General features: G+C 39.5%; 2 protein-coding genes across 2 annotated transcripts in view; both read left to right on the forward strand.

Moving 5' to 3' along the window:
- The window catches only part of LOC149159237 (uncharacterized), a 163,896-nt gene extending 147,817 nt beyond the window's left edge, over window positions 1-16,079 (forward strand). The window contains 1 exon segment of the mRNA XM_089434237.1: window positions 15,951-16,079. Within this exon segment, the coding sequence (XP_089290363.1) occupies window positions 15,951-16,079 (129 nt within the window).
- A 45-nt stretch (window positions 16,080-16,124) lies between these two features.
- On the forward strand, window positions 16,125-21,978 carry LOC149159238 (uncharacterized). Its single transcript, XM_089434238.1, has 3 exons — window positions 16,125-17,630; window positions 17,986-18,594; window positions 18,820-21,978. Exons 1-3 carry the CDS (start codon window positions 16,125-16,127, stop codon window positions 21,976-21,978), a joined length of 5,274 nt encoding a protein of 1,757 aa, XP_089290364.1.
- The last annotated feature ends 1,722 nt before the right edge of the window (window positions 21,979-23,700 follow it).

The raw sequence follows: 23,700 nt of genomic DNA on the forward strand, positions 1-23,700 counted from the left end.
ATTGATCTAAAAGATCATCTATGCGAGGAAGGGGATAACGATTTTTTATTGTTATCTTCAGTGCTCGGTAGTCAATGCACATTCTCCATGAGCCATCTTTCTTTCTCACCAAAATGATTGGTGACCCACATGGTGACGTGCTAGGCCTGATGAATCCCTTCTCGAGCAACTCCTGCACCTGCTTCTTGATTTCAGCATTCTCTAAATCAGACAACCTGTACATTCCAATGTTAGGGAATGGAACATCTTGCTGCAAAATAATATCGTGTACTACTCCCTTTTTGGGTGGCAAACCTTTAGGTTCTTGAAATAAGACATCATACTCTGAAACAACCCTTTCTATATTAGCTTGCTATTCAGCATTACAACCCTCAAATACATTGGTTTTACCAGGTTTATTTTCCTTTACAACCATCAGTAAGAATTGTTTGCATGAATTTATCATTCTTTTCATCTGCCCTGAGTTTATGAGAGTATAATTATTCTTGAGCTTATGAGCTCTTACAAAGTATTCGATTCCATCTTTAACAAGTAGATAATTGTTCTCAGCTCTATAGAAAATAACCTTTCTATCATACAAGTATGGACTTCCTAAAACAATTCCACATATATCCAAAGGAATTATGTCTAACTCAACCTCATCTAAAAATGTTGACCCAAAAGAAAACTTGAGTTTGCATTGTCTAGTCACTTGTAGTTGTGCTTTATCATTCAACCATCCTAATGGGTATGGTTTCTTATGAGGTGCAGTTGCTAATCCCAATTTCTTTACAATTGCTTCAAAAATTAAATTTACTTGTGAGCCACTATCAAACAAAGTATCAATCTTTTGATATTTGGAAACAAATTGAATATGGAAAAGCTCATGTCTTTTTCTCTCATTTTCTTAATCAATAACAGATTGAGCAGGATTACTAGTAGATGCTTTAGAATTCTTACCTTTTATACCTGTGACTACAATAGTTGTTTCATCTCCTGAGTCTGACCCCAAATATTTCTAAATAGCTGCAGCAGTCTTCTTCTTCTTGCCCACAGACTTCTTGGGTCTTAGCTCTGGATGTAGAATCCAACAATGCTCATCATCATGCCCATCCTTTTTACAGTGAGTGCATGAAGATTTGCTTTTTTGTGCAATTTTAGCCTTCCTTGCTTTCCACTTCTGCTTTTTTTTCTCCTTGCTCTTGCTTGCAGTGGGTTGGGATGGTCCCCCAACTTCTGGATTTCCATTCTTTCATCTAGCTTCTAGATGAGTAGCTTGTACAAATACCTCATCTATACTAGTGGGATTAAACATGAGGATGGTATGCCTCATGTAGCTATGTAGACCACCAATGTACTTCAAAAGAGTCTCTGGTGAGTCTAATGAGATCCCTAGAATCAATGCTCTCTTTCTAAATTATTGAGTGTACCCTTGCACACTTTTCCCTTTCAACTGCCGAAGAGTTTGCCAACTCATCATGGTTTGTTGCATGTAGGCCAATGGATAGAACTACTTTTTAATTGCAAAAACTTGTGTCTTTTCATATCAGCTTGGGTTCTACCTTCCCACCAAGCCAAGGGAATGCCTCCTAGGCATAGGCTTGCCAACTGAATCTTTCTCTTGTCTGAATCTATGTTCTGTACCCTGCAATAAACATCAATTTGTCTAATCCAATTGTCCAACTTTTAAGCATTTAGCTCTCCATCATATATAGGCAAATCAAATTTAACATCTAGCTTGGTCAAAGATGCTTCCTTATTATGCATAGGGCTATTAGGAGGTGTGAGGAAGCTTTCCTCTTTCCCTTTTCCTTTTGAGTGGTCATGGGAATGAGACACATCTTCTTCTTTATCTTGTTTAGAACCTGAGGAATCTTCATCCCTATGCTTTCTAAAGTCCCTATACATTTCTTCTACCATAGACGTTATAGGTAGGAAACTTTCTATGAATTAAGGGTCTGGCCCTACATAACCTTCTTCTGAAATTGTCTTCCCAGGATAAACTTTCCCAATTTCAGGATTAGTATCGACCAACTCTCCTTCTCCTAATTTAAGCTTTGATCTAGTAAGCATTCAACAGATAAACCAACACAAGCTTGTCTAACCTTATAGCCTAAACCTTTGATACCACTTGATCTGATAATCACCCTATGAGAAACCTCAGTTAAATATTTATTGAATAAAGGTATTATAGACTCATGTGCTAGTGTGTGTCTATGTTATTTAGGCAACGGATTGATCAGATTGCAAATACACAGACACTTGAAATGGAAAGACAGCAGAGAAATACAGTAAGCAAATACAAGAACACAAGAGATTAATAAGGAGTTCACCCTATCCTCTAGGGCTACATCTCCAGTCCAACTCTCAGTGGTGGCCTTATTTTATTGTGTCTTAAGTAGAGAATTACAATGCAGGAGCTCAATGTGAGTTTCCTGAAACAGATTTGCTTGGTAGGGTGGTTCTTGGATTCCCCAAGCCACTGGAGTGCACATACTCCTTTCCTACCAACGTTTTTACCTCTCTGGTCTGACAGATACTCTTGATTATGGCTTGAATCTCTCAAGCTCTCTAGTGCTCAACGTTGCCTTTGGTCAGCTCGGCCCTTTGTCTTCTTTCTGCTTTTGCTTCATTGTCTTCTTTCTTCTCTGTCTTCTGTCTTCAGTTCTTCCTCTCTGTGTGTCTTCTATTCTTTGTTTATGGCTTTAAGGCCATTCGAGCTCATGGCGGTTCGGTTCCTATTCCACCACCATTGGATCACCTAGTATAGTTGCGCTTGGAGTTTCTTGTTCGGTGTCATCATCAGGCTCACAAGGAGTGGCCACTTGTCCTCCTGTAAACTGTGCCAACCTGCTTCGTCGGTTCAATTCCTTGGTTACGTCGTGGAATGAGTCTTCCGCCACCGTGGCAGTCAAAGCGAACCTCAAATCTTTACAAACTACGGCTTAATCCCTGTCGATTCCGCTTTCCCCATTAGGCGCGATCTCAGCCATTAGATCTGGGGCCTCCAGATCCAACGCCATACGCATGTTTCATTCGGTTGACTTGCTCGACCGTTAGTGCCCGATCAACGGCAGTTTTCTCTCTCCTCCGCTTGCCATGCGTCGACCGCTGAGTGGGATCACTCTATTTTCTCCAATTCCACTTACTATTTGAGGGAGCCCCAATCAATACCACCGGTATTTCGGAGTGTGAGTCCCGCCTTATAGCTTTTAGCCTTTCGCCTTCTGTCCCATGGTTTTCCCGGCTCTCCATGCGACCGAGCACTCGGGGCTTCTCCATTTTGACAGTTTTCGCCCAACGATGCGCTAATTGTGCATCAAAAACTCCCTTTGTTTCCCAATCCAAGCCTCCCAGGGGCTAATTTCACCTCCCGCACAATCTCCATGGGCCTCGTCGTTCCACGCTGGCTGCCAACTGCCACTGGTTTAGAGGTGTTTTTGATCGGTATTTTGAATTCTTAGAAGTTTGTCCCGACCCGGTACAACCATGGTTCTTTTGATTATTTTTCATGGATCCAATTCAAATCATCCTTGGTTTCATTTTTTAACAAGGTTGACACAAGAGAAGGAACTATCCTCATATCCTTGTTTATTTTTTTTAACGAGGTTGACACAAGACCAGGAACTATCCTCGTTTCTTAATCACAACTCATGATAGGAGGTCATGACTTCTAAGAGGTTCTCATCTGATGGGAGAACAATGCTTTGGAAGGAGAGATATGGTTCTAATGCCCCCAGTACATAATGTACAACATCACTGAATTGATCGTCAGTTGATGTAGGTATGGAACGGGTTGCCACATAATTAACCTGTGGTGGGGATGATAACATTGGTATAAAAGGACCATTTAGGGATGATGGTTTATTGGAAACCATTTTTGGACTGGGAAATGAAAGCTAGTCAACGGTGACAATTCCGCCTTCATGCGGGAAACAAATCACTCGAAAGAGTGTTGAAACAATAGCTCCCATGCCATAAACATAGTCGGCGCCCAAGAATTAAATTGTAATCTAAAGGGCTTGGGACTACCATCAAGTTCAGATAAACGATTTTTCCTCTCAAATTAATAGGCACTACAGAAGGATCCCTAATGGTTGATTGGAACCTTTGTTAAAAGCCAACATATTCTGGGTAACTGGCACAAGCAGCGGCGAACCGAGTGCTTGCCAAGCAGTTGAGGAAAGGATACTCATTGATGCACCTTCATCTATAATAGTTCCTAATACAATCATATTACAAACTTGTACTGTGATCTGGAAAGGCACATAAGAAGGAAGACAGAATCCTGCCAGTCGATTCCAATTAAAGGAAGTGACCAAACTACTCGGAGGGGGTCCCATAAGAATGGGATAATTAACCCCTTGAGTTACAAGAGCAAGAATATTTTCCTCCTGTCTTTATGGAACAGGAGGATTGCCCTCAAGCTCATTGGAATCTGAAGAAACAAAAAGAACCTGAGTGGTATCATATTCACTCTCTTCGGGAAAGGTATGATTAACTAAAGGTGAAATCGGGTCAACTGTTACCTCGTCCTGTTGATTTGGGTTAGGTATAGACTCATAGGATTCATTTTCAGAGAGAGTGGGTTTGACCGACAGTTGATTTTGGTCAGTCAATTCCTCAATTAGTGAAGGATTTAAGGGATAGTTTCCTGTAACCAGATGGAAGTCACTACAGTGATGTAGGACGGTTATCCAACACCTTTTTGGCTTCATCCAGAAAGGGACAAAGGTGATTGGGGTTATTCCCTTCACATAACCTACAGGGAAACTTGACTTTACCCTTCTTTCCATGAACTTTGCTACCACTAGTTGATGGTGTGTCACCAACATGATCCCCAGAAATTGATGACATAGGATGATGTGAATGAGAATACCATTCTTCTAAGATTTGAGGAATATCAGGACAATTTCGAAGAATATGGTCTCCCGCACAAAGTTTGCATGGATATCAAACTTTGTGAGGCTTGATGGACAATTTCTCATTAGATGTTGCATTCAAAGCAATGGTTGCTTGGTTGCCCCTCTACTGAATTTTCTTCTTCTTCTTCTTCCCTTTCTTCTTCTTCTTAGCCACCTGGTTACTATTACCAATACTTTCACCAAGCAAAGAGGAAGAAGGGGAGGAAGAAACAACCAAGGAAGAAGGCAAAGGGTCAACTTTAAGATCAACTGGAGGTTGATTTTGTCCAATTGGAGGAGTACTCGATTGCAGAGAAATCATGACATTTTGAACCAAGGAGGTTGAAAAAAACCATACTGGCAAGCCAATGGTAAATCCTGGAAGGGACAATGTAGCCATATATGGAGCACCAATATTTCCAAAAGAAGGAAAAGGACTAGGATTCCCATCAAAAGGAATTCCTTGATCGGTGGACTCCAGATTTGTCGCCATATGTTTCAACCTAAGATCAACTAAGGAGTGAGCATGGAGGATATTCTTCGCGGTAAATTAAATTTATTTTAATCAAAGTAACATAACAAAACAAAAGAGGGGTAATCTAGGCAAATTTTTTACCAAGCAGCTGTGAACTACAGAATGCCTCCTGGCGAACCAAGAAGTATGGGCAGGCAATCTCCCCGAATGTTGTGTTCGGTGTATCACAGTGTACAAGGTGGCCGACTCAATTACCTAAGGATGGATAGCAACCTAGTGTTGTCCTCCCATATATACCTGAAAGTATGTGGAGGCCCAATCCATATAAGCGTTGTATAATGCAAAACTGCACAGTGAGAGCATTCCCATATACTTTACGTACTGTAACACCGCCCTATATACCCAAAGGTATGTGGATGAGCTACGATATACTCATGTACATGGAATGAGGCATCACACTCGGGATGTATTGCAGACAAGTTAGCGATAGCTTCTTTGTTTTACGACGCCAGAATACGTCTCTAGCCTAGAACTCTAAATGTTTTTTGTAGGGTGACAATGCTCCATTAGGTAAATTCAGATAAATTTTAAGTTGATCTTCTTTAGAATTTTCCTTTCAAGGTTCACCACGCAATGTATGTTTGTAATTCCTAAAATTAAGCATCCTTTCCATTCAATTTAACAATGAAAATCCTTAGCTAGTAGGGATAGAGCAATCAGATTTTTGACAAAGAGCAAAGAGTACATCTAACGCAATTTCCCTAGCTATTCCTTTCAAGCATTTACAAACTACAATATGAACGATGCAAGTTCTTCTTTTCGATTTCCTTAATGTGAATATGAACAAAAGGAAAAATGCACATACAATCAATCAATCTTTAACAAGAATGAAGACTTTGATGACAGTTCTATTTTGAAGGAACAGAAGAATTTACGACACTTTCTTTCGAATGAAGATTAATCAACCATATTCTAACTTTGACTAAAGGCTGATAATGAAAAATAAAACATTAAAGAAACATTAATCAATCAAATCAAAGTAGGGCTGACAAAGGAGATAAAACTTTCTTCTCTAAGACATGACATTCATTGATCAATCAACAAGCAAACAAACAGAGAAAAGTTGGCAAAAATACTTTCCAAAGGTGGGAAATTGACCTAAGGTTGATCATCGCAGGTCAAAGAAGGCCTAACTGTGCTACAGAGAACTGTCGCTCACTCAAGGGTGCGCTAGAGAGCACTGTCCCCTGACCAAGCCTACGCTGATTTCTGAGAGGCCACTCAAGAGTCATCTAACCTCAATTTTTGACCAAAATTCAATGGAGAAGGGTTGAAATAGAGTCAATGAACACAAATAAAGTCTACAAGGATGTCGTAGGAGGTGGATAAGCTACTATGAAATATGATTCTTCCCCAGTGGAGTCGCCAATTTGTTTTGGCGAATTTAGAATCTATGGATAAATACTAATTCACTAGACAAGTAGTTGTGCCTAGAACAACAGTTTAAAGTGTTTTAGACTTTTCCTATAAGCAATAGATAATAAGAGAGGATAGAAGGCCTACTTGTAGTTCTGCTTTCCTCTTGTCTCCCTTGAATTGATTTCGGTTCTCCTTCCCATACTTAATCCGCTTGAAAAGTACCCTGTAAACACAAAAGAAGACGAAAACCGATAAAAGCATACGATCCATTGAGTATAAATGAAAGGAATCAGAAGCAATTCATACATATAGGCATTATGAAAGAACATAACATATGGAAAAAGGTTCAAACACTTTATTAGATAGAAGAAGGAACTACAACCATCAATGTTTGATTCAAAGTCATTCCTTCAACTTGGATCCCATCCACATCACATCAAAATCAAGACAAGCTTGTGGCATCACATCATTTTCTCCAATGTCAAGTCTCATAGTAGCATTATCTCCTTACAATTCAACATAATCCAGCCTACCCCTGATCACTTAGATGAGTGGTCAATTTATAGAAGGATGAAGGAGGTTTTGTCATTAATGGTGACATTGAATGGCCTTCCATACTTAGAATTAGTTCCATGGAGGAAGGGATGAGAGGATAGGATGCACCTTAACTCATTCCTCATCCATTTTCGAGCTCATAGGAGTAGATAACTGAGGGAAGCTTCTAGATGACTCCAAGAGATAAGAATATTCCCCAAACCCCAATTGAATTTCGCTCAAATTCGCCCAACGCAGCCTAAAGAGGGCTTAGGTGCTCTGCAGAGCACCCTAACAGTGTATCTACCTGCTCTGCAGAGCACCCTGGTAGTGTATCTACCTACGCTGGTCCCTTTAGAGACCATTTCTAGATGTCTTAGGTCATGAAACTTTCTGGGAAGGAGGCATTCAAAAGGGTGACTTTTTTAGGGCATGTAGCAACTGAAATTAGGGTTTTATGAGCCCTAAAACACTAATCTGGATGTTGGGATTTGATGTGCCCAAATAGATCTGTAACAAAGTGGAAGAACTTACCCGCTGAAGATTCCATGGGGAAGGATGAGAATTTTATACAGAAACATCTGGAACTACTCAAGCATTGAGGAAAATACTTTTTTGGAGAGGGGAATGTTAGGTCCCTATAATACTAGTGTATCCTCTTATTGTTATTTTTAGTGTAGCCCCTTATTGTTATTGTTGTGCCCATGTAGTCCCCATATTGTTATTATTGTGCCCCATAGAAGCCCACTATTGTTATTGTTGTGCCCTTACATTATTATTGTTACGTAGGCTTTGATCATATTGTGAACCCTTGGACTCCTATATATATAAAGGATGTCTTTTCATTTGTATCATCCAACAATTGTTAATTTATGTAATGTAAAGGAGGCTTTCCTGTCGAAGAGGATAATTTTAAGTAGATGATCTATCTATTTGTCAGCTGTTTGCATAACCAAATATAGCTGCAAATAAAAATAAGTATGTCCTATGGCCAGTGGGATTCTACAATGCATAAATATTATTTGTGTGCTCTATCTCCTATCCTTTTTGGCTATTTTTCCTAAGCTATGGAACAAATACACTCTAAAGAATGGAACCCATTTTCCTTAGTGGCCTGATTATAACACATCCCAATAACCCACTAGTGGTTAGGTTTGACTATGTCAACTCTTAACCAAAGTTACAATATAGACTCTTCTAGAGTCTTTTACATCATAATAACGTGGATAGCCACATTTCCATGAATAATGGGGTTGACATGGCATCCTCTCGAATTATGGTGGTGAAAACAAGGTGGTCAACTTCTGAGTGGCATAACTTTCACATACAGATTCTGATTGACGTGATTCTTTCATTATTGGAAAGGTGTATATGTGTAGAATAGGAAAAAAATGTGTTCTGCTAGTGTGACAAATATTTACCCCCCAAAATGTCATTTGATGCCTCACAATGTTCCCGAAAGGTTTCAAACCCTGTTTTTCCAAACTGGGACCCGTCGGTAAAAATGGTTTTGAGAGCTTATTCCTCCTGTTTTTCCACTCGGAAATATATGATATGGATGAAAACAATATAATTATCCAATACATATCAATACCACTCCTTGGTGAATCATCATTGGGATTTACTCTCTAGTCTATATAGTATCTCAAAAATCCCAAAACACCTCTCATTCCATGGATGGGTTAGTAGAGACTTCCTCTTTTGAGACCAAGCTTCTATATCTCTCTCTCTCCTCCCTTTAGATAAGTTTTTATAGCCAAAAACCCAAATAAATCCTTCCCCTGTAAGATAAAAAAAGTATAATCTTAGGCTTAGAAATAAGGAACATAGTATTTTCAACAATGGAATGGAGGGACATGTGGGATTATTTGAATAAAAAGGTTCCAAAGTAGGATAGAGAGGGAGGAAATAATTTCTCTCCTTATCTCATGAACAAGCCAAATTTGAATTCAAAAGTGGTCAATAACAATATCCGATCAGGGCCCTTAGAGGAATAGATCCTAAGGATAGTTCAAACTAGTTTTTTTTAACCTTTAATTATAGAGGACTAGTCAATCCCTCCAAGAAATTGGTCCTAAAAGGTTTTATATAAACACATATTCTTTTTGTAATGTTCCTACAATAACTTGTGCCTTATGGGGAAAGGTGACTCAAGGCCTCTCCAAGATTTTAAATGAATGGGAATTAAAAAAAAATTGATGCCTTATGGAAAATTTAGGGGCTAGTTACATGATGGACAATGGAATCTTTTTATTTATCTCAATCTTTGGATTCTTTCATAGAGGCTAGGGACCTCCCTATTATCTTTGGAATACAAGAAATAATTGAACTATCTAAATTTTGTATGGCCTATAGTAGAAATGAATACTAGGAACATTTATTCAATAGTTGATGGCTCCATGGTGGATTGATGGTACTTGGAGGAGATCTAAATTTCTTCCTTGGTTCAGCGAACATATAATGATCAAATACCCAAGTGAACACTCTATTTGAGTTATTCATTAGGAATTTAATGGAACAAGTATGACTCCTAGATATAAATAAAACCAGGGTTATTCCAAGCTAAACAAACCAAAGGATTGGTGAATCTAGAATTGCAAAAAACTTAGATAATTTCCTATATTTAGAAAACTCCATTGAGGAGGATATTAAGATTCATAAATGGGTCTCTGTTGGTGGAGATTCCAATCACAACCTAGTGCCATTAGAGGTGAAATTACATAATAAAATCCATTAGGCCCTTTGAAGATGAATGTTGAGTGGCTTAAGGAAGAGGAATTTATCTAAAAGATATAGGGCTCTTGGACACCCTTGGATGAAACTTTCATTGAATTAGTGAACTTCAAAATTCCACTAAAACTCAAAAAATGACGAAAAATCAACAATAAAATGGTCAAATGAGGAAAAATACAATGAGGATAGCACCTTACAAGAAGTGAATGATCCAGATCATCGAAGGAATGAGAATTAAAGAGTGACAAAATAATAAAAACTAAAAATTCCCAACATGTCACCCATCCCAATACTACTTGGAGGAATGAGAATTAAAGAGTGACAAAAGAATAAAAACTAAAATTTCCCAACAAGTCACCCATCCCAATACTACTCTACTCCAAGCACGCTTAACTACAAAGTTCTCATGAGATCCTATGCATTAATGTTGGTGTGATCCAAGTTGTGGAATGAAGCTTGATGAATGACAAAGGAATATGTCACAATGCACAAGATAAATATTTCATAAAAACAAAATAAAAATAACTCAAATATTTTTATTGAATTGGTAATATACCATGAGACTACATTATGAGGAAAAACATGGTTTGCTTTGTGGTGAAATCCTGTATTTATAATTTTTACGGGTGCCTTTTTCACCAAGAGTCATGCCCTTTTACATTTCAAATACCATGGTTTACAAAATCCATGGGTGAATATCTTAAATTATGATCGTAAAAACTAAATCATTCTCACTTCACTATTGTCATTCATTTTGTTTGTTATCATGCATATTACAAATACCATCCATGGTTTTACCAAAACCACATGTTGTAAACAAACATTGGTAGAAAAGTAATTATTAATTGCAATAATTATCATCCACCTAGGACAATCCTCCTACCAAAGGAAGCAATTGTCCCCATTACATCAAGTTCCCTTATCAGATGGGGAAATTTCGGTTGAACTTGGTTCCTAGAGAACCAGTTTCCTTCGTTAAGAAGTTTCCTTGCTTCAACCACTCGATAGAGTTCTACATTTTGCTGGTGAGTACCCTTCAACTTGGTGTCCATAATCTGATCAGTTGTAGCCTTAATCTTACATGGAAACATCATGAGTCTGTTGTTGGAAATGTTGGAACCATTCAACAAATTTGGATGCTCAATCCACTTTGACGTGAGCATGGGAGGTATTTGTTGGTGAAGATGTAGTAAAAAAAGTGACATCTATGGGGATTATTGTCTGAAACCTTGAACATGTTTGGAAATATATAATAGAGTTGTAAAAAGCTTTGTTGTAGCCATGTTGAACATATGGAAGGTTTTTGTCCTATGTAAGTGGATATGTGACTTGGAAGTGTAGAGGAACCTTTGTAGGTGAAGTGACTATATATTTGGCCCCTTCTACAAGCTTTTCCATATGCTTGTGTTCTATAGAGAGAGATTGTATTGAAGCTATGGTGGTTGCAATGACTTATTATTCACTTTCTGTCTGAATAGTGGAGAGGACAAACTTGGAAGTATGGGAGACTACCTTCTTGCATTGTTTTGCTGAGATCAATGAAATCAAAGTAGTTAGAACTACCTTTTGTATCCTATAGAGATGATCCCCCATAGTAACAACGACACTACGGGGTTGAGACTCATAATCAACATAGCTTTTCCACATATAAAGTTGTCCTAAAATAACATCACAAACTTCGAGTGGGAAAACATCACACTGTACCTCATCTTTGAAGGTCTCGATGAAGTAGGACAAATGACACCACTAACTAACATGGATTTATGGTTCATGGCTCAACCAACCAATGGTGTATGGTTGGGTTGTGAACTATTGGAAACTTCAATCTCTTGATCACCTTGGATGAGATCCCTGCTATTGGTTATTTTTTCGCTAAAATAATTTTAATCTAACGCAAGTTTTAAAATTTGTTTTACATTCCAAAATTCCTCTTAAGAAAACTAGAAAGAAACCAAAGGTGGTTGACCCTTTGGAGGATGAAGAAAATAATCCAAATTCAACTCTCTTTTCTCACACTTCTTACAAAATCAACAAAAATTCCATGAGATGGGGTGATATGTTTGACTACATTTAGTAGGGAGACTTCAATGATGAATACCAAGAATATGAGGACAAGTACATTGATCTTTGAAGGTCATCACTTTACAAGATTGCAACCAAGCCTACTCTAATACAATACTTAGACAAGATGCATTGGACCCTCACTCATTTTGATGTTAAAACGTACGCTATCCTAAATAATAAAGGAGAAGTGATAATATAATTCTGGCTTGAGGATTTACAAATTATGTATAAGTTACCTACTCCTGAACTCAAATATGATAGAGTGTTCCTTAAGGATTGTGTTACAAAGAAAGGTATTAAAAATGACGTAGAGATGGAAACTCTAATTAAAGGGTGGTGAGTAAATGATGATGCATTTAAAATCAAAGAAAAGAACCTATATCCCATTATCATATGAAAATTTCCATTGCAACTGTTATTTCTATGATTTGAAAACTACATGGGGAACATAAATCCTTGTTATTTTGAACATAATGAGTCCCCTTATTACATTAGGAAATGGAAAAAGATAAAATATTTGATTTAGAAACTATTTTTTACCAATAATTTGAAGAGATAGATTAGAAAGTTATTAAATGCTCCCCAAACTTTTGTACCCTAATTATTCATTTCAACATTTATGTTAGATGCATTTTGTGCTAAGACACCCTTCCCTTTGATGCAATAAAGTTGGAAGCCTAATTGTGATCCCATTCATATATATTGTTCTAAACTATGGGACATTAAATAAATTAACTATTTTTATGAAATTTGCAATAATTTCATGATTCCTTTATACCATATATTATTTCATAGCCCGCCCTCCAAGTTTATTGAAGAAGCCATGTAAGACATTGCCCCAATTAGAGATTGGTTTATAGATGAAACTTTATCTTACAAAACAATATATGGTTGTGAAGGCCCCCCTCATGCCTTGCCAAGATATGTCCTAGATAGGCTTTCCCTTAGAGAAATAGCCTATGAAACCCTCTCCATAGGTATTTCCAAAGAATTACATGATGGACCAAAAAAGGTTTTGCCCTTATATTAAATTCCTTGGGAAATGTCAGGCATGCCAAATAAGAGGCAACAACTTTATAATTACTTACCATATTTTGTATTGCATTAAAGAAACATGACCCCATGAAAATTGTTCAAAATCATTGCAAAACTCAAAAGGGTTTCATAATTTATACTGATGAAGGATCAGCCTTTGATCAAATGTTTCAAAGAGATACATCTTATGAGGAATTAACTAAAATTCAATAAGTGCCAGGAGACCTCATAAGATATGATTTCTTAACTTTTCAAAGACAAAGAGTTCAATATTTGAGTCAAGATTTTGGTGTTGGAGAAAAATATTAGCTTAATCAACATGAAGCCATGCAAATTGATCAAATTTTAGCTATTCAACCAGAGGGCGAATAATTGGTTTAGGAGGAATTTATACAAATTAGAAAAATATTTTTAGATCCTTCATTAATTGAGTCTATTCAATTAGAACTAGTAAAGTCACAAGAAATACAATAAGAGGAGACACAAGTTTAAGGAATGCCAATAGAATACATTTAAACAAAAATTCTTCTAGAAATGCCCGAGCCTGAAGAAATTCAAGTGATACAATTACAACCAGTTACAAAACCACAACCATAAGTATAACCTATTTCTAAATTTTAATCTCCTTCTATTAAGATAAATTTGAAGAAGATAGAAGTGCCATCACAGTATCTATTATCGGTAAAATACTTATAAATGTTTATCTAGGTATTATTTCTTCCACAATAATTCATGTGGAAGATATTGGACCTATTGAAGAATCAGAAATATCCTTTAATGGATACTTCTTCAGCAACGCAAAAAGAGAAATTGTGAAAGCAAAGAGAAAAAGGTGAAAGGTAGGGGAGACGCAAGCACCCCCTACCAAACAAGAAATCATTTGGGATGCTTCTAAATTTAGTAAGAAGGAAATTGTTAATGAAGTAACAAACTTTATGGGCACTTTTTCACATGAAAATAAATGGTATGTAAATAACTTAAAAGGATATCATTCAACCGTTAAGGGAAAGGAATGAAGACTTAAAAGCTAAATTGTAGCAACATAAATCTATGATAATTGAAGAATATCAACAACAACAAAAAATGTAATACAACAAAAGCAACAGGAAAGGAAGATACCAGACATAAACAAACAATTCAAGGAGTAAAATTCACAATTATGAAACAGTTTCCAACTCTGTGAATATTTTAATGGTAGAAAAGAATGGTGTGATTGATCAATTATTTTCTCAGATAAAGCAATTGAAAGAACATAAATCCGATTTTGAATTTCTTAAGAAAGATTCAATTAAATTAAATAAACAAATGCGAAAGTCTAAACAAGAATTTTATCAACAACTCAACCAAATTCAAGATTTTCATATGACTCTTAGTATTGATACAAAACTAATGGAACACACAAATTGTTTCTCAAAAGCTTAGTAACTAACAAGTGAAATATCAAACAAATTTTATTATTTTATCAAGGATCTCAAAGATTAAAAAACTGAAAATGCAAATTGCATTGGAAAACTAGTCTCAAAAGTTGAGTCATAGCCATGGAAAAATTCAGTGGATAAGCAGTTTTCAGTGATTCATGTATCGCTAACATCCAACAACAACAAAAAGGACACTTACAATCATCTACAATGTCTCAAATAAGAAATCAATTGATTCGTGATTCATTCCTCAACCTATGTTATATAAATAAATAATATCATTCCAAAAATGAAAATCAATATCATAACCATAATTAGTAAAGTTTATTCCTACAAGATTAATTTGGATACACCAACTCCAGTTAAAGTCACTCACCTTCAATAGTTACAATCCCGGTGGATATCATATATCGATGAGGTCGAGAAGCAAAGATCAATAACTCAAGAAGGCACCTAAAATCCTTAAAATCTGCAACTGTTTTCTTTAGTTTAGACACTATTGGTTTCCTTGGTCAATAAGACTAAATTAAGATTTTTGTTTCTCAGTTAAGAGAGGGGTTGTAAATTCTAAATATCACGCTATGTACATTATTGTCAAATCCCTTTTGAACTATTTTATATTACAATTAAAATTTGAATACAGAAAGAGGATTATTCTATCTTTCCAATGCTTTCCTTTAGTGACATCATTTAAAAAACAGTTTCTCTATTTTGTTGTGCATTATTGTCTAAAAAATTGAATTGTATCAATTTATGGTCTATTTTGGTTGAACACGATTATATGTTCTTTAAATGTGAGAATTTACTCTGTTTGGGGTAGCTCAATTGGCAATGGCCATGGAAATGAAGTCTCACCAAACCGGAAGCCTTGGGTTCAAATTTTGTGCTATCTCTCACAATCGAGGTGAGAAGTTGGAACATGCTCTTGGGATAGTTTAGTTTGGCTAGGAATAGTCGTTTAGTTTTCATATTAAATTAGTTCATTGTTATTGCATCTTAGGCACAACATAAATCAAAATTGGATCAAAAAAGTTGTTTAATAAAAAATCCCTTCAGTGGAAATTGGGCACACATGTTGATGGGCATCACCATAATAAATGAGTATAGGCGTACTTGGGGTGTTAATCGGGTGGTGATCCTACTTGTTGAGTTAGGATTTTTCGAGGCATCAACAATTTTGACACTACAAGGAGGGCCTATGATAACGAAAGACACATAAATATCATAGATGTAAGTTCCATGAGTATCAACTCATCTCTTCAGTCCTACATTAGAAGTCAGTTCTAGTCAAGTTTCTCTAATTATTTAGTCAACCCTAACTTGGAGTGCCACCCTCAGTGAGTGAACAAGTTTTTAGTTTTCCTGACTAATATGTTTAACAATATTTAGATAAATATGATATATAGGGTTACACCTTCAAACGGGAGCGATGAACACCGAGAAGCGAACACGGTTCTAGGGTTTGGCAGTCCCCTGCAGACGGCAAGCCTGTCGAACCAGGCGTCCGTGACTGTGTAAGGCGGCGCAGGGTGCAGAAAGCCGCATCTATCCGGGCAGGATCAAATGATTCCCCCCCAGGGGGAGGGCCAGGAGCCTCCCCCGTCTCCGGGTAATAGCGCACGGCCAACAGAAGACTGGGAGATTGAACAAGGCGCCAGCGGCAGCACAAGGGACAAATGCAACCAAAAAGGTAAGAATCTTGAAACAGAGAATAGAAATAAGGCAAGCTCATCAACTTGCAAACCTGTTGCTACCAATAGACCACAGGTGTACTTCCCAAGTGAAAGAATCAATGCCCGAATACAGTACATGAGAGATCATGCACTGATTGGCAAGTTTATAAGAATCTGGCCTACAGAAAGAGCTCTGAGAATTTGGATTAGCACCAAATGGCATCCAAAAGGAGACATATCTCTGCACCTAGGAGCCAAAGGCTTCTTTATTGTAGTTTTTAACTGCTTGGAAGATCGAACTCGAATCTTGGAGGGAGGTCCTTATTTTTTTAACTCGGCAGGCCTATTCCTCAAAGGCTGGGTGGAAAGATTTAACCTAGATACAGAAGATTTGAGCTGCGCGCCAGTGTGGATAAGGCTTTACTCGTTGCCATGGGAATATTGGGAGGAAAAGTCCCTACAAGAGATAGAAAATTCTATTAGTAAATTTGTACGGGTAGCAGAAGAAACCAAGCTCTACAAACACACCTCCTATGCTCGGATCTGCGTTTACATGGACCTCAAACAGCCACTGCCAGACACGGTAAGCTTCTTTCATGAAGACTCTGAATGGGTTCAAGTCATAGATTATGAACAAGTCCCATTTAGGTGTAGGAAGTGTCATGATATAGGACACCTCTATAGGGACTGCCCTCTGAACAAGATACCCTCCTCTCCAGACAGATCTGACAATAACACACCTGATGGATTCACCAAGGTAGTCAATAGAAGAAGAGGAAATAAAAAAGCCCCCAGCAACCCCAAGGCCCATCCCAGCAGCAAAGCAGCGCCCAAAATGAGTAACAGATATGAAGTACTACACACAAATGATGAGCAGGGTTCAGACGAGGAACAGGAGAAAGAAGAAGCTAACCATCCAAAGCAACAAGGAAAAACATCCACCCAAGGAGGACAGAAAACGACAAGCCAAGAGAACATGATAATGCAGAGCAAAAATATGTCAAAGCAACCTGAAAAAATGGATATGGAGTTTCCACAGCCATCTGAAACACCCACAGTTGAAACCGAGGATCTTCATCAATCGCCCCAAATAATGGAGGAAGACCAGGAACCCCTGGACATAGGGGAGTTGGACATCTTGGGCCTGGAACAAGCTTGTCGCACCAAGAACTTCGAAAAAATACCTGAAAGGGAAGTCGACAACCTAGTAGAAGTATTAACCAGAGCACAGAAGAAATACTCGCTAGGGGTTCAGATTGGAAGCCCTTGGGACGGCAAGTTCATCTCCAAGGACAGCAAGAAAAGGGGAAGGAAATCAACCCTAGAAAGAACAATCAAAATAGGAGAAATACTGGTGGAGTCAGGGCGATATGCCAAACTGGCTAAATACTTCAATGTAAACCCCCACCCTTCTCAATGAAGTTAATTTCTTGGAATATTAGAGGGCTTAATGGCCCTAGGAAAGGCAGAATCCTAAAAAATATGTTGAAGCAAGAAAAACCCATTATTCTCTTTTTGCAGGAGACGAAGTGTAGTTCCACAGTTTTGGAAAGAATAGCTGCGAAGGCCTGGCCGGGGGGCTAGTCACAGCGGTAGATGCACAAGGCGCCTCGGGAGGCTTAGCCATACTCTGGGATGCCCGCATCATCCAACTCAACAACATTCAAGCTAATAAGAACTTCATCCAGGCCACATTCCACCTCACAGGCACAAATGCTAACGGACTGCTGACCAATGTTTATTTCCCACAGGATACAGTTCAAAAAAGCCAACTCTTGAACTCTTTGTCAGAGCTCAATAGTGACAGACCATTCCCTCTTTGGATATCTGGAGGTGATTACAACATGATAGCCAGTATGGAAGAAAAGAAAGGAGGCAGAAGCAACACCAATAATGAGGACAACCTTTTAAAAGAGTTCATCAACAGCAACTGGTTAATGGATATCCCAACCAGCAACGGCATCTTTACCTGGACAAATAAGCGTGTAGGAGTGCAACAAATAGCCTCACGCCTTGACCGCTTTCTGATATCAGATAATGCTACTCATGTCGGAGGGGAATTCACAGCTTCTATTCTCCCTTTCTCCGGCTCGGACCATTGGCCCATTGAGCTCCAATGGAATAGACCAGGTAAAAATCTCAGACGCCCTTTTCGTTTTGAGGAATTTTGGCTCTCCCACCCAGAATTTGATAAGCTCATCAGATCAACTTGGACAAACTTCAATCCGTCCGAAGGAGCAAAAATGGCTCGATTCCAACAAAAACTCAAATTTCTCAAAAGGACCATCAAACAATGGAACCACAAAGTTTTTGGCAACATCTTTGACGACCAAGCTCGGCTCAATGCTGAAATGAAGAAGGTACAACAATCCATCATTGATGGAGGGTGAACAGAGGATCTCTCCACGAAGGAACAAGTCATTGAATCCAAAATATTAGAAAGAGCCAAGCAGGAGGAGATTCTATGGCGGCAGAAATCAAGAATTCGATGGCTGAAAAGCGGGGAGAAGAATACAAAATTTTTCCATAAATCCACTGTTCAGCGAAGGATGATAAACCAAATCACTCATGTTAATAATGAGCAGGGAGAGAAGATTGAAACACATGAGGGCATTGAAAAGGAATTCATAAACTATTTCAAAAATGCCCACCAGGAGCCCGACTTAAACAGATTGCCCGCTATCAATCAAATTACCCAGAATATACCCAAGGTCATAACGGAGGAGCACAACAGTTTACTGATCAAACCCATCAATCTGCAGGAAGTGGAAGAGGCTGTGCAGCACATGAAGGAAGGAAAAGCGCCAGGGCCGGACGGATTTACAGCAAATTTCTTTCACAAATTCTGGGACCTGATAAAAAACGAAGTTTGGCAGGTAGTGGAGGAGTCCAGAGAGCTCAGATGGATGTACCCGGGTTTAAATGCCACTTTCATTGCCCTAGTGCCTAAAGGAGAAGATGCCAACACCCCGGACAAATACAGACCTATTGCCCTATGCAACATGATATATAAGATAGTTTCTAAAGTCATTGCTACCAGGCTCAAAAAGATCCTTCCTCTCATCATCTCGCCTGAACAATCGGGATATGTTGAAGGGCGCCAAATAACGGATGGAATTATTCTCACGCATGAACTAATTCACTCCCTAAAGCTGACCAAAAAGCCAGGTATGTTACTCAAACTAGATCTTTCTAAAGCTTTTGACAGCCTCAGCTGGGTCTACATCCAAAAAATTCTAATAGCTTTTGGCTTTGCTCACTCATGGGTTAGATGGATTATCAGTCTCATATCCTCAGCTTTTTTCTCAGTGTTAATCAATGGCTCCCCTTCGGCCACATTTAGACCCTCCAGAGGCATAAGGCAGGGAGATCCCTTATCTCCCTTTCTTTTTGTCATCATGGCTGAAGGTTTGGGTAGAAGTATCACGGTGGCCAAGCTAGATGGGCGGTTAAAAGGGCTCTCTTTTCAAAATTCCCCGACCCATACCCACCATCAATTTGTCGATGACAACATGCTATTTGCTCACCCTTCGGTCCAGGAAGCTCGTCTTGTTAAGTCCATACTATCCACTTTCTCTGACGCTTCTGGTGCACTCATAAACCGTGTCAAATCTCAGATCTTCTTCTTCAATACCCCTGTTCCTACTCAAAGAGCCATTGAGCGTATTATGGGCTTCACCTCAGCCTCTCTGCCTTCCAAATACTTAGGTGCCCCTCTTATGAGTTCCGCTCTCAAACATTCCTCCTGGAAGCTGCTGTTAGAAAAGTTAGAGGCCCGCCTATTCCTATGGACTCATAGAGCGCTGAATATGGCCAGCAGAATAGTTCTCATCAAAGCTGTTCTTAACTCCATGCCGCTTTATCTCTTCTCCATTCTTGCTGCACCCAAATGGGTTCTCAAAGAAATCAAGAACCTTCAACGTAATTTTCTGTGGGGAGGCTCAGGACAAAATCGAAAATGGGCGCTACTCAAATGGGAGAAAGTGTGTTTGCCCAAACATGCAGGAGGCATAGGCCTCAGAGATCCTGAGCATAGTAACAAAGCGATGGGAGCCAAGATTTGGTGGCGGTGGTTGGCCTATCCTAGCACTCCATGGGCATCCCTCTGGACAGCCAAGTATGCTAGCAACTACCCAATGGAAGAACGACTGCGCATGACTGAGACAAGTGCTGGATCAGCAATCTGGAACGCAGCCATACAACACAGATCTCTCATTCAAGAACACTGCTTCTGGGAGATAAAGAACGGAGGCACAGCACGGTTCTGGGAAGATTCCTGGCAGCAGCTGCCAAAAATCAAAGATGTTCTCCAAGAATTCCCACCTGATGATGGGGAGACAGACCAGCAGGCAAAAGTCAAGCACTTCTGGACCGACGACGCTGAACAGGATCACCGTAAATGGAAAGATGTCTACCAGCTCATACCGCACAGCTCAAGACCTGCTCAGCAAAAACTAGAAGCAAAATTTCAAAAGAGGCAAATAAACATTTCAGAAGAACTGGACATCTTAAGATGGGGCTATGGAGAAAAAGGAATTTTCACCACCAAGGAGGCTTACAATATCATCATACAAGGGCAGATAAATAAAAGCAGCTTATGGGAAAAAGTATGGCACAAAGCCAATTGGCCAAAAGTTTCCACTTTTCTTTGGCTCCTCTGTCACAACAGAATCTTAACATGGGACAACCTTAGAAAAAGAAGTTTCGCAGGACCATCCATATGTCACATGTGTAGACAGGAGGAGGAAACAACAATACATCTCATGCAGAACTGTTCAGTTGGAAAGAAACTGTGGGAAAAGATTGCTTTCCGTTGTCAAATTGAAAGAAGAGAACAGAACGACCTCAAAGGAACCATTAACAAAGGAGGCCAAACCCCTTTTCAAAGCACTCTTCTCACAGCATTGTGGCAACTCATTCCAGGTCTACTGATGTGGAATCTTTGGAAAGAGCGCAATCGGAGAATTTTCAAAGATAAATCAATGCCGCCAGACAAATTGTGGAATACTTTTCATCAAAACATAATGGAGACTCTTTCACTCAAAGACTGGCATCCTGAAGACTTTCCTACTCTGCCAAAAGAAAAAGCGGTCTGGGACAATTGGAAAATGCGGATAAACTGTAACTCAAACATCAGCCGAAACCCCTTTCGCCTCAATCAGGAAGCAAGATCCTGGACTCCACCTCCGGTCGACATGATCCAACTAAATTTCGACGGGGCCTCCAAAGGAAACCCAGGACAAGCAGGTTATGGAGGAGTATTCAGGGATCATGATGGCAATCCTCTAGAAATCTTCATGGGTTCGATAGGCTGGGACACTAATAACTCAGCGGAATTGGAAGGTCTATGGAGAGGACTCAAAATAGCACATAGGAAAAATCTATTTCCCCTCATCATAGAAGGAGACTCGCAGATCTTAATCAGAATGGCCATAAAGCTTCAAAATGGCTCTCCAATTCATAAAGTTAGTAGCAGTTGGAGGATGGCTCACAGGTTGGAGCTGATCAATCACTGGCTCTCTCAGAACCAAGCTATTACATTTAAGCACACCAGAAGAGAAGGGAATAAGCTGGCTGATCTACTAGCCAACCTTGGAGTGGAGGCAAAAGACAACCACTTTGAAGGAGCACTAGACAGCCTACCTTCCAGAGATCAAAGGGATCAGCTGAGAGAGATGATCTCTCAGGACAAATCTCGAATAGAGGATCTGCACCCGGATGCGGGTGTCATTACGTGCAATTAAGCCAGGCGCTCGCTTCAACACTTGTGACGAGGCCGAGAGGACAGATAGGTACGCACAAGCGATGGATGAAGGTTATAAATCAATGCTCCTGGCAGGTGATGGCAAGTTAGTTCAGAACAGGAGGGACGGCGCATTCAAGCCAAGCGAGGCAGCTCTGGACTCGATGCGCTCAAGGATGATGGATCCTCGCCCTCTGCCTGCGGTGATTACTGCGAATTCGCTATATAATGGGAATGCCCAGACATTTCATGAACAGAGCAAGCCATTCGATGCTGGAAATTGGCAAGGGGATACTCTGGCGTGCCGAATCAGGGTGGTCGAACAGTGCTTCAAAGCCCTTGCGTTAGGAGACATGCCGCGTAGTAGAGGGGTGCCTCGACGAGGCGGAAGATCAGGAATTCGGATTGCTAATGAAGTTGAAGAGCCGAATCCAATTGCTCCTGTGGCTGCTCTGCCTCCCTCGTCCTCCAGTTCTGAGCAGGAGTTTCTGGTTTTGCAGGATACATACCAGACATTCCGCCTCAAAATTCCCAGCAGACTCATTCGGTCAGATGTGATTGTCAATTTCTCGGTCTATCTCTCGGAGGAGGCACCTGGAGATCCCTCCTCGTCCTCCCCTACTTCTGCAAGCATCCAGGGCAGCGACATACTCCTGGGGGACATGAATGGCATGGTATATCGTACTCCTCGTCCCCAGGATGCCATGACGCAGAATGTCCAGCCTCAGTAAGTCTTGGCTCAGAAGGGCTCGGCTCAAGCCGCGTCAGTGCAAGAAATTCTGCCGCCTTTCAATTGTGCTTTGGGCAAGGAAGAGGGCCATGACTCCATTCAGCCTGGCTCGGAAGGGCAGCTTCAGAATGGCGATGATCTCGTCATCTGGCTCGACTCGCCCAGTCTGGAGAAGGGGAAGCCACCAGCGTTGCCCAGCCATCCAGCTTAAGCCCCCACGGGTGCTCTTCTTAAGTCTTTTGCAAAGTTGTCAATGTCTTTGTTGGTGTCTATTTCTGTTTTTTTTCAGTCCTAGTTCTCAGCCTTACCATGGTTGCATGTCTCTGGTCAATACAGTAAGCCTGTTAAATGTTAGAGTCAATGAAGTAAACAGTGTCTGTATTTTTGTCTGTCCATGTTCAAAATGTCTGCTGTCCAAGGAAAATCCAAATGGACAAGGTTTTGTAAATCTGTTTCAGCGGATCGATAGTCAGTTCCAGTCGCTACTGTTAGAGGACTGGCCTCGGCCTCCTCAGATGATGTAAACCATGTAAATATTTTTCTTTCCTTAATATAGAAGTAGACTTTACCTAGAAAAAAAAAAACAATATTTAGATAAATATCAACTTTTATTATAAGAGACTAAAAATCCTAAAGTCACCAAGGAAATAATCATGGTATACCTCTCAAATGCAAACGATTGGGAGTTTTAACCAGATCCCAAGCAATACAACTGGATTAGGAATTAGTTGAATACTCTACAATAGTTAGAAGTAAAATCAAAAGCTGAAGAGTCATCTAAAATACCTTTCTATACAAGAACCAATACTCTATTCAATTGGGAAGAATAGTATCAGAAAGACTATTTATTAGAATTGGATCTTGTCTTATCACAAGGTTCACCACCAATATCAACTCCTATTGATAGTCCCCCATATCACATACTACCTTCCAATTCTCAATCATCCTCATTGATTTTTTCAATGGTTGTGGTTTAACAATAACAACAACCAA

Source organism: Pinus tabuliformis, chromosome 5_2 (genome assembly GCF_031772625.1).
Source record: "Pinus tabuliformis cultivar Carrire ecotype Pingquan chromosome 5_2, CPIR1, whole genome shotgun sequence".
Taxonomy (NCBI): domain Eukaryota; kingdom Viridiplantae; phylum Streptophyta; class Pinopsida; order Pinales; family Pinaceae; genus Pinus; species Pinus tabuliformis.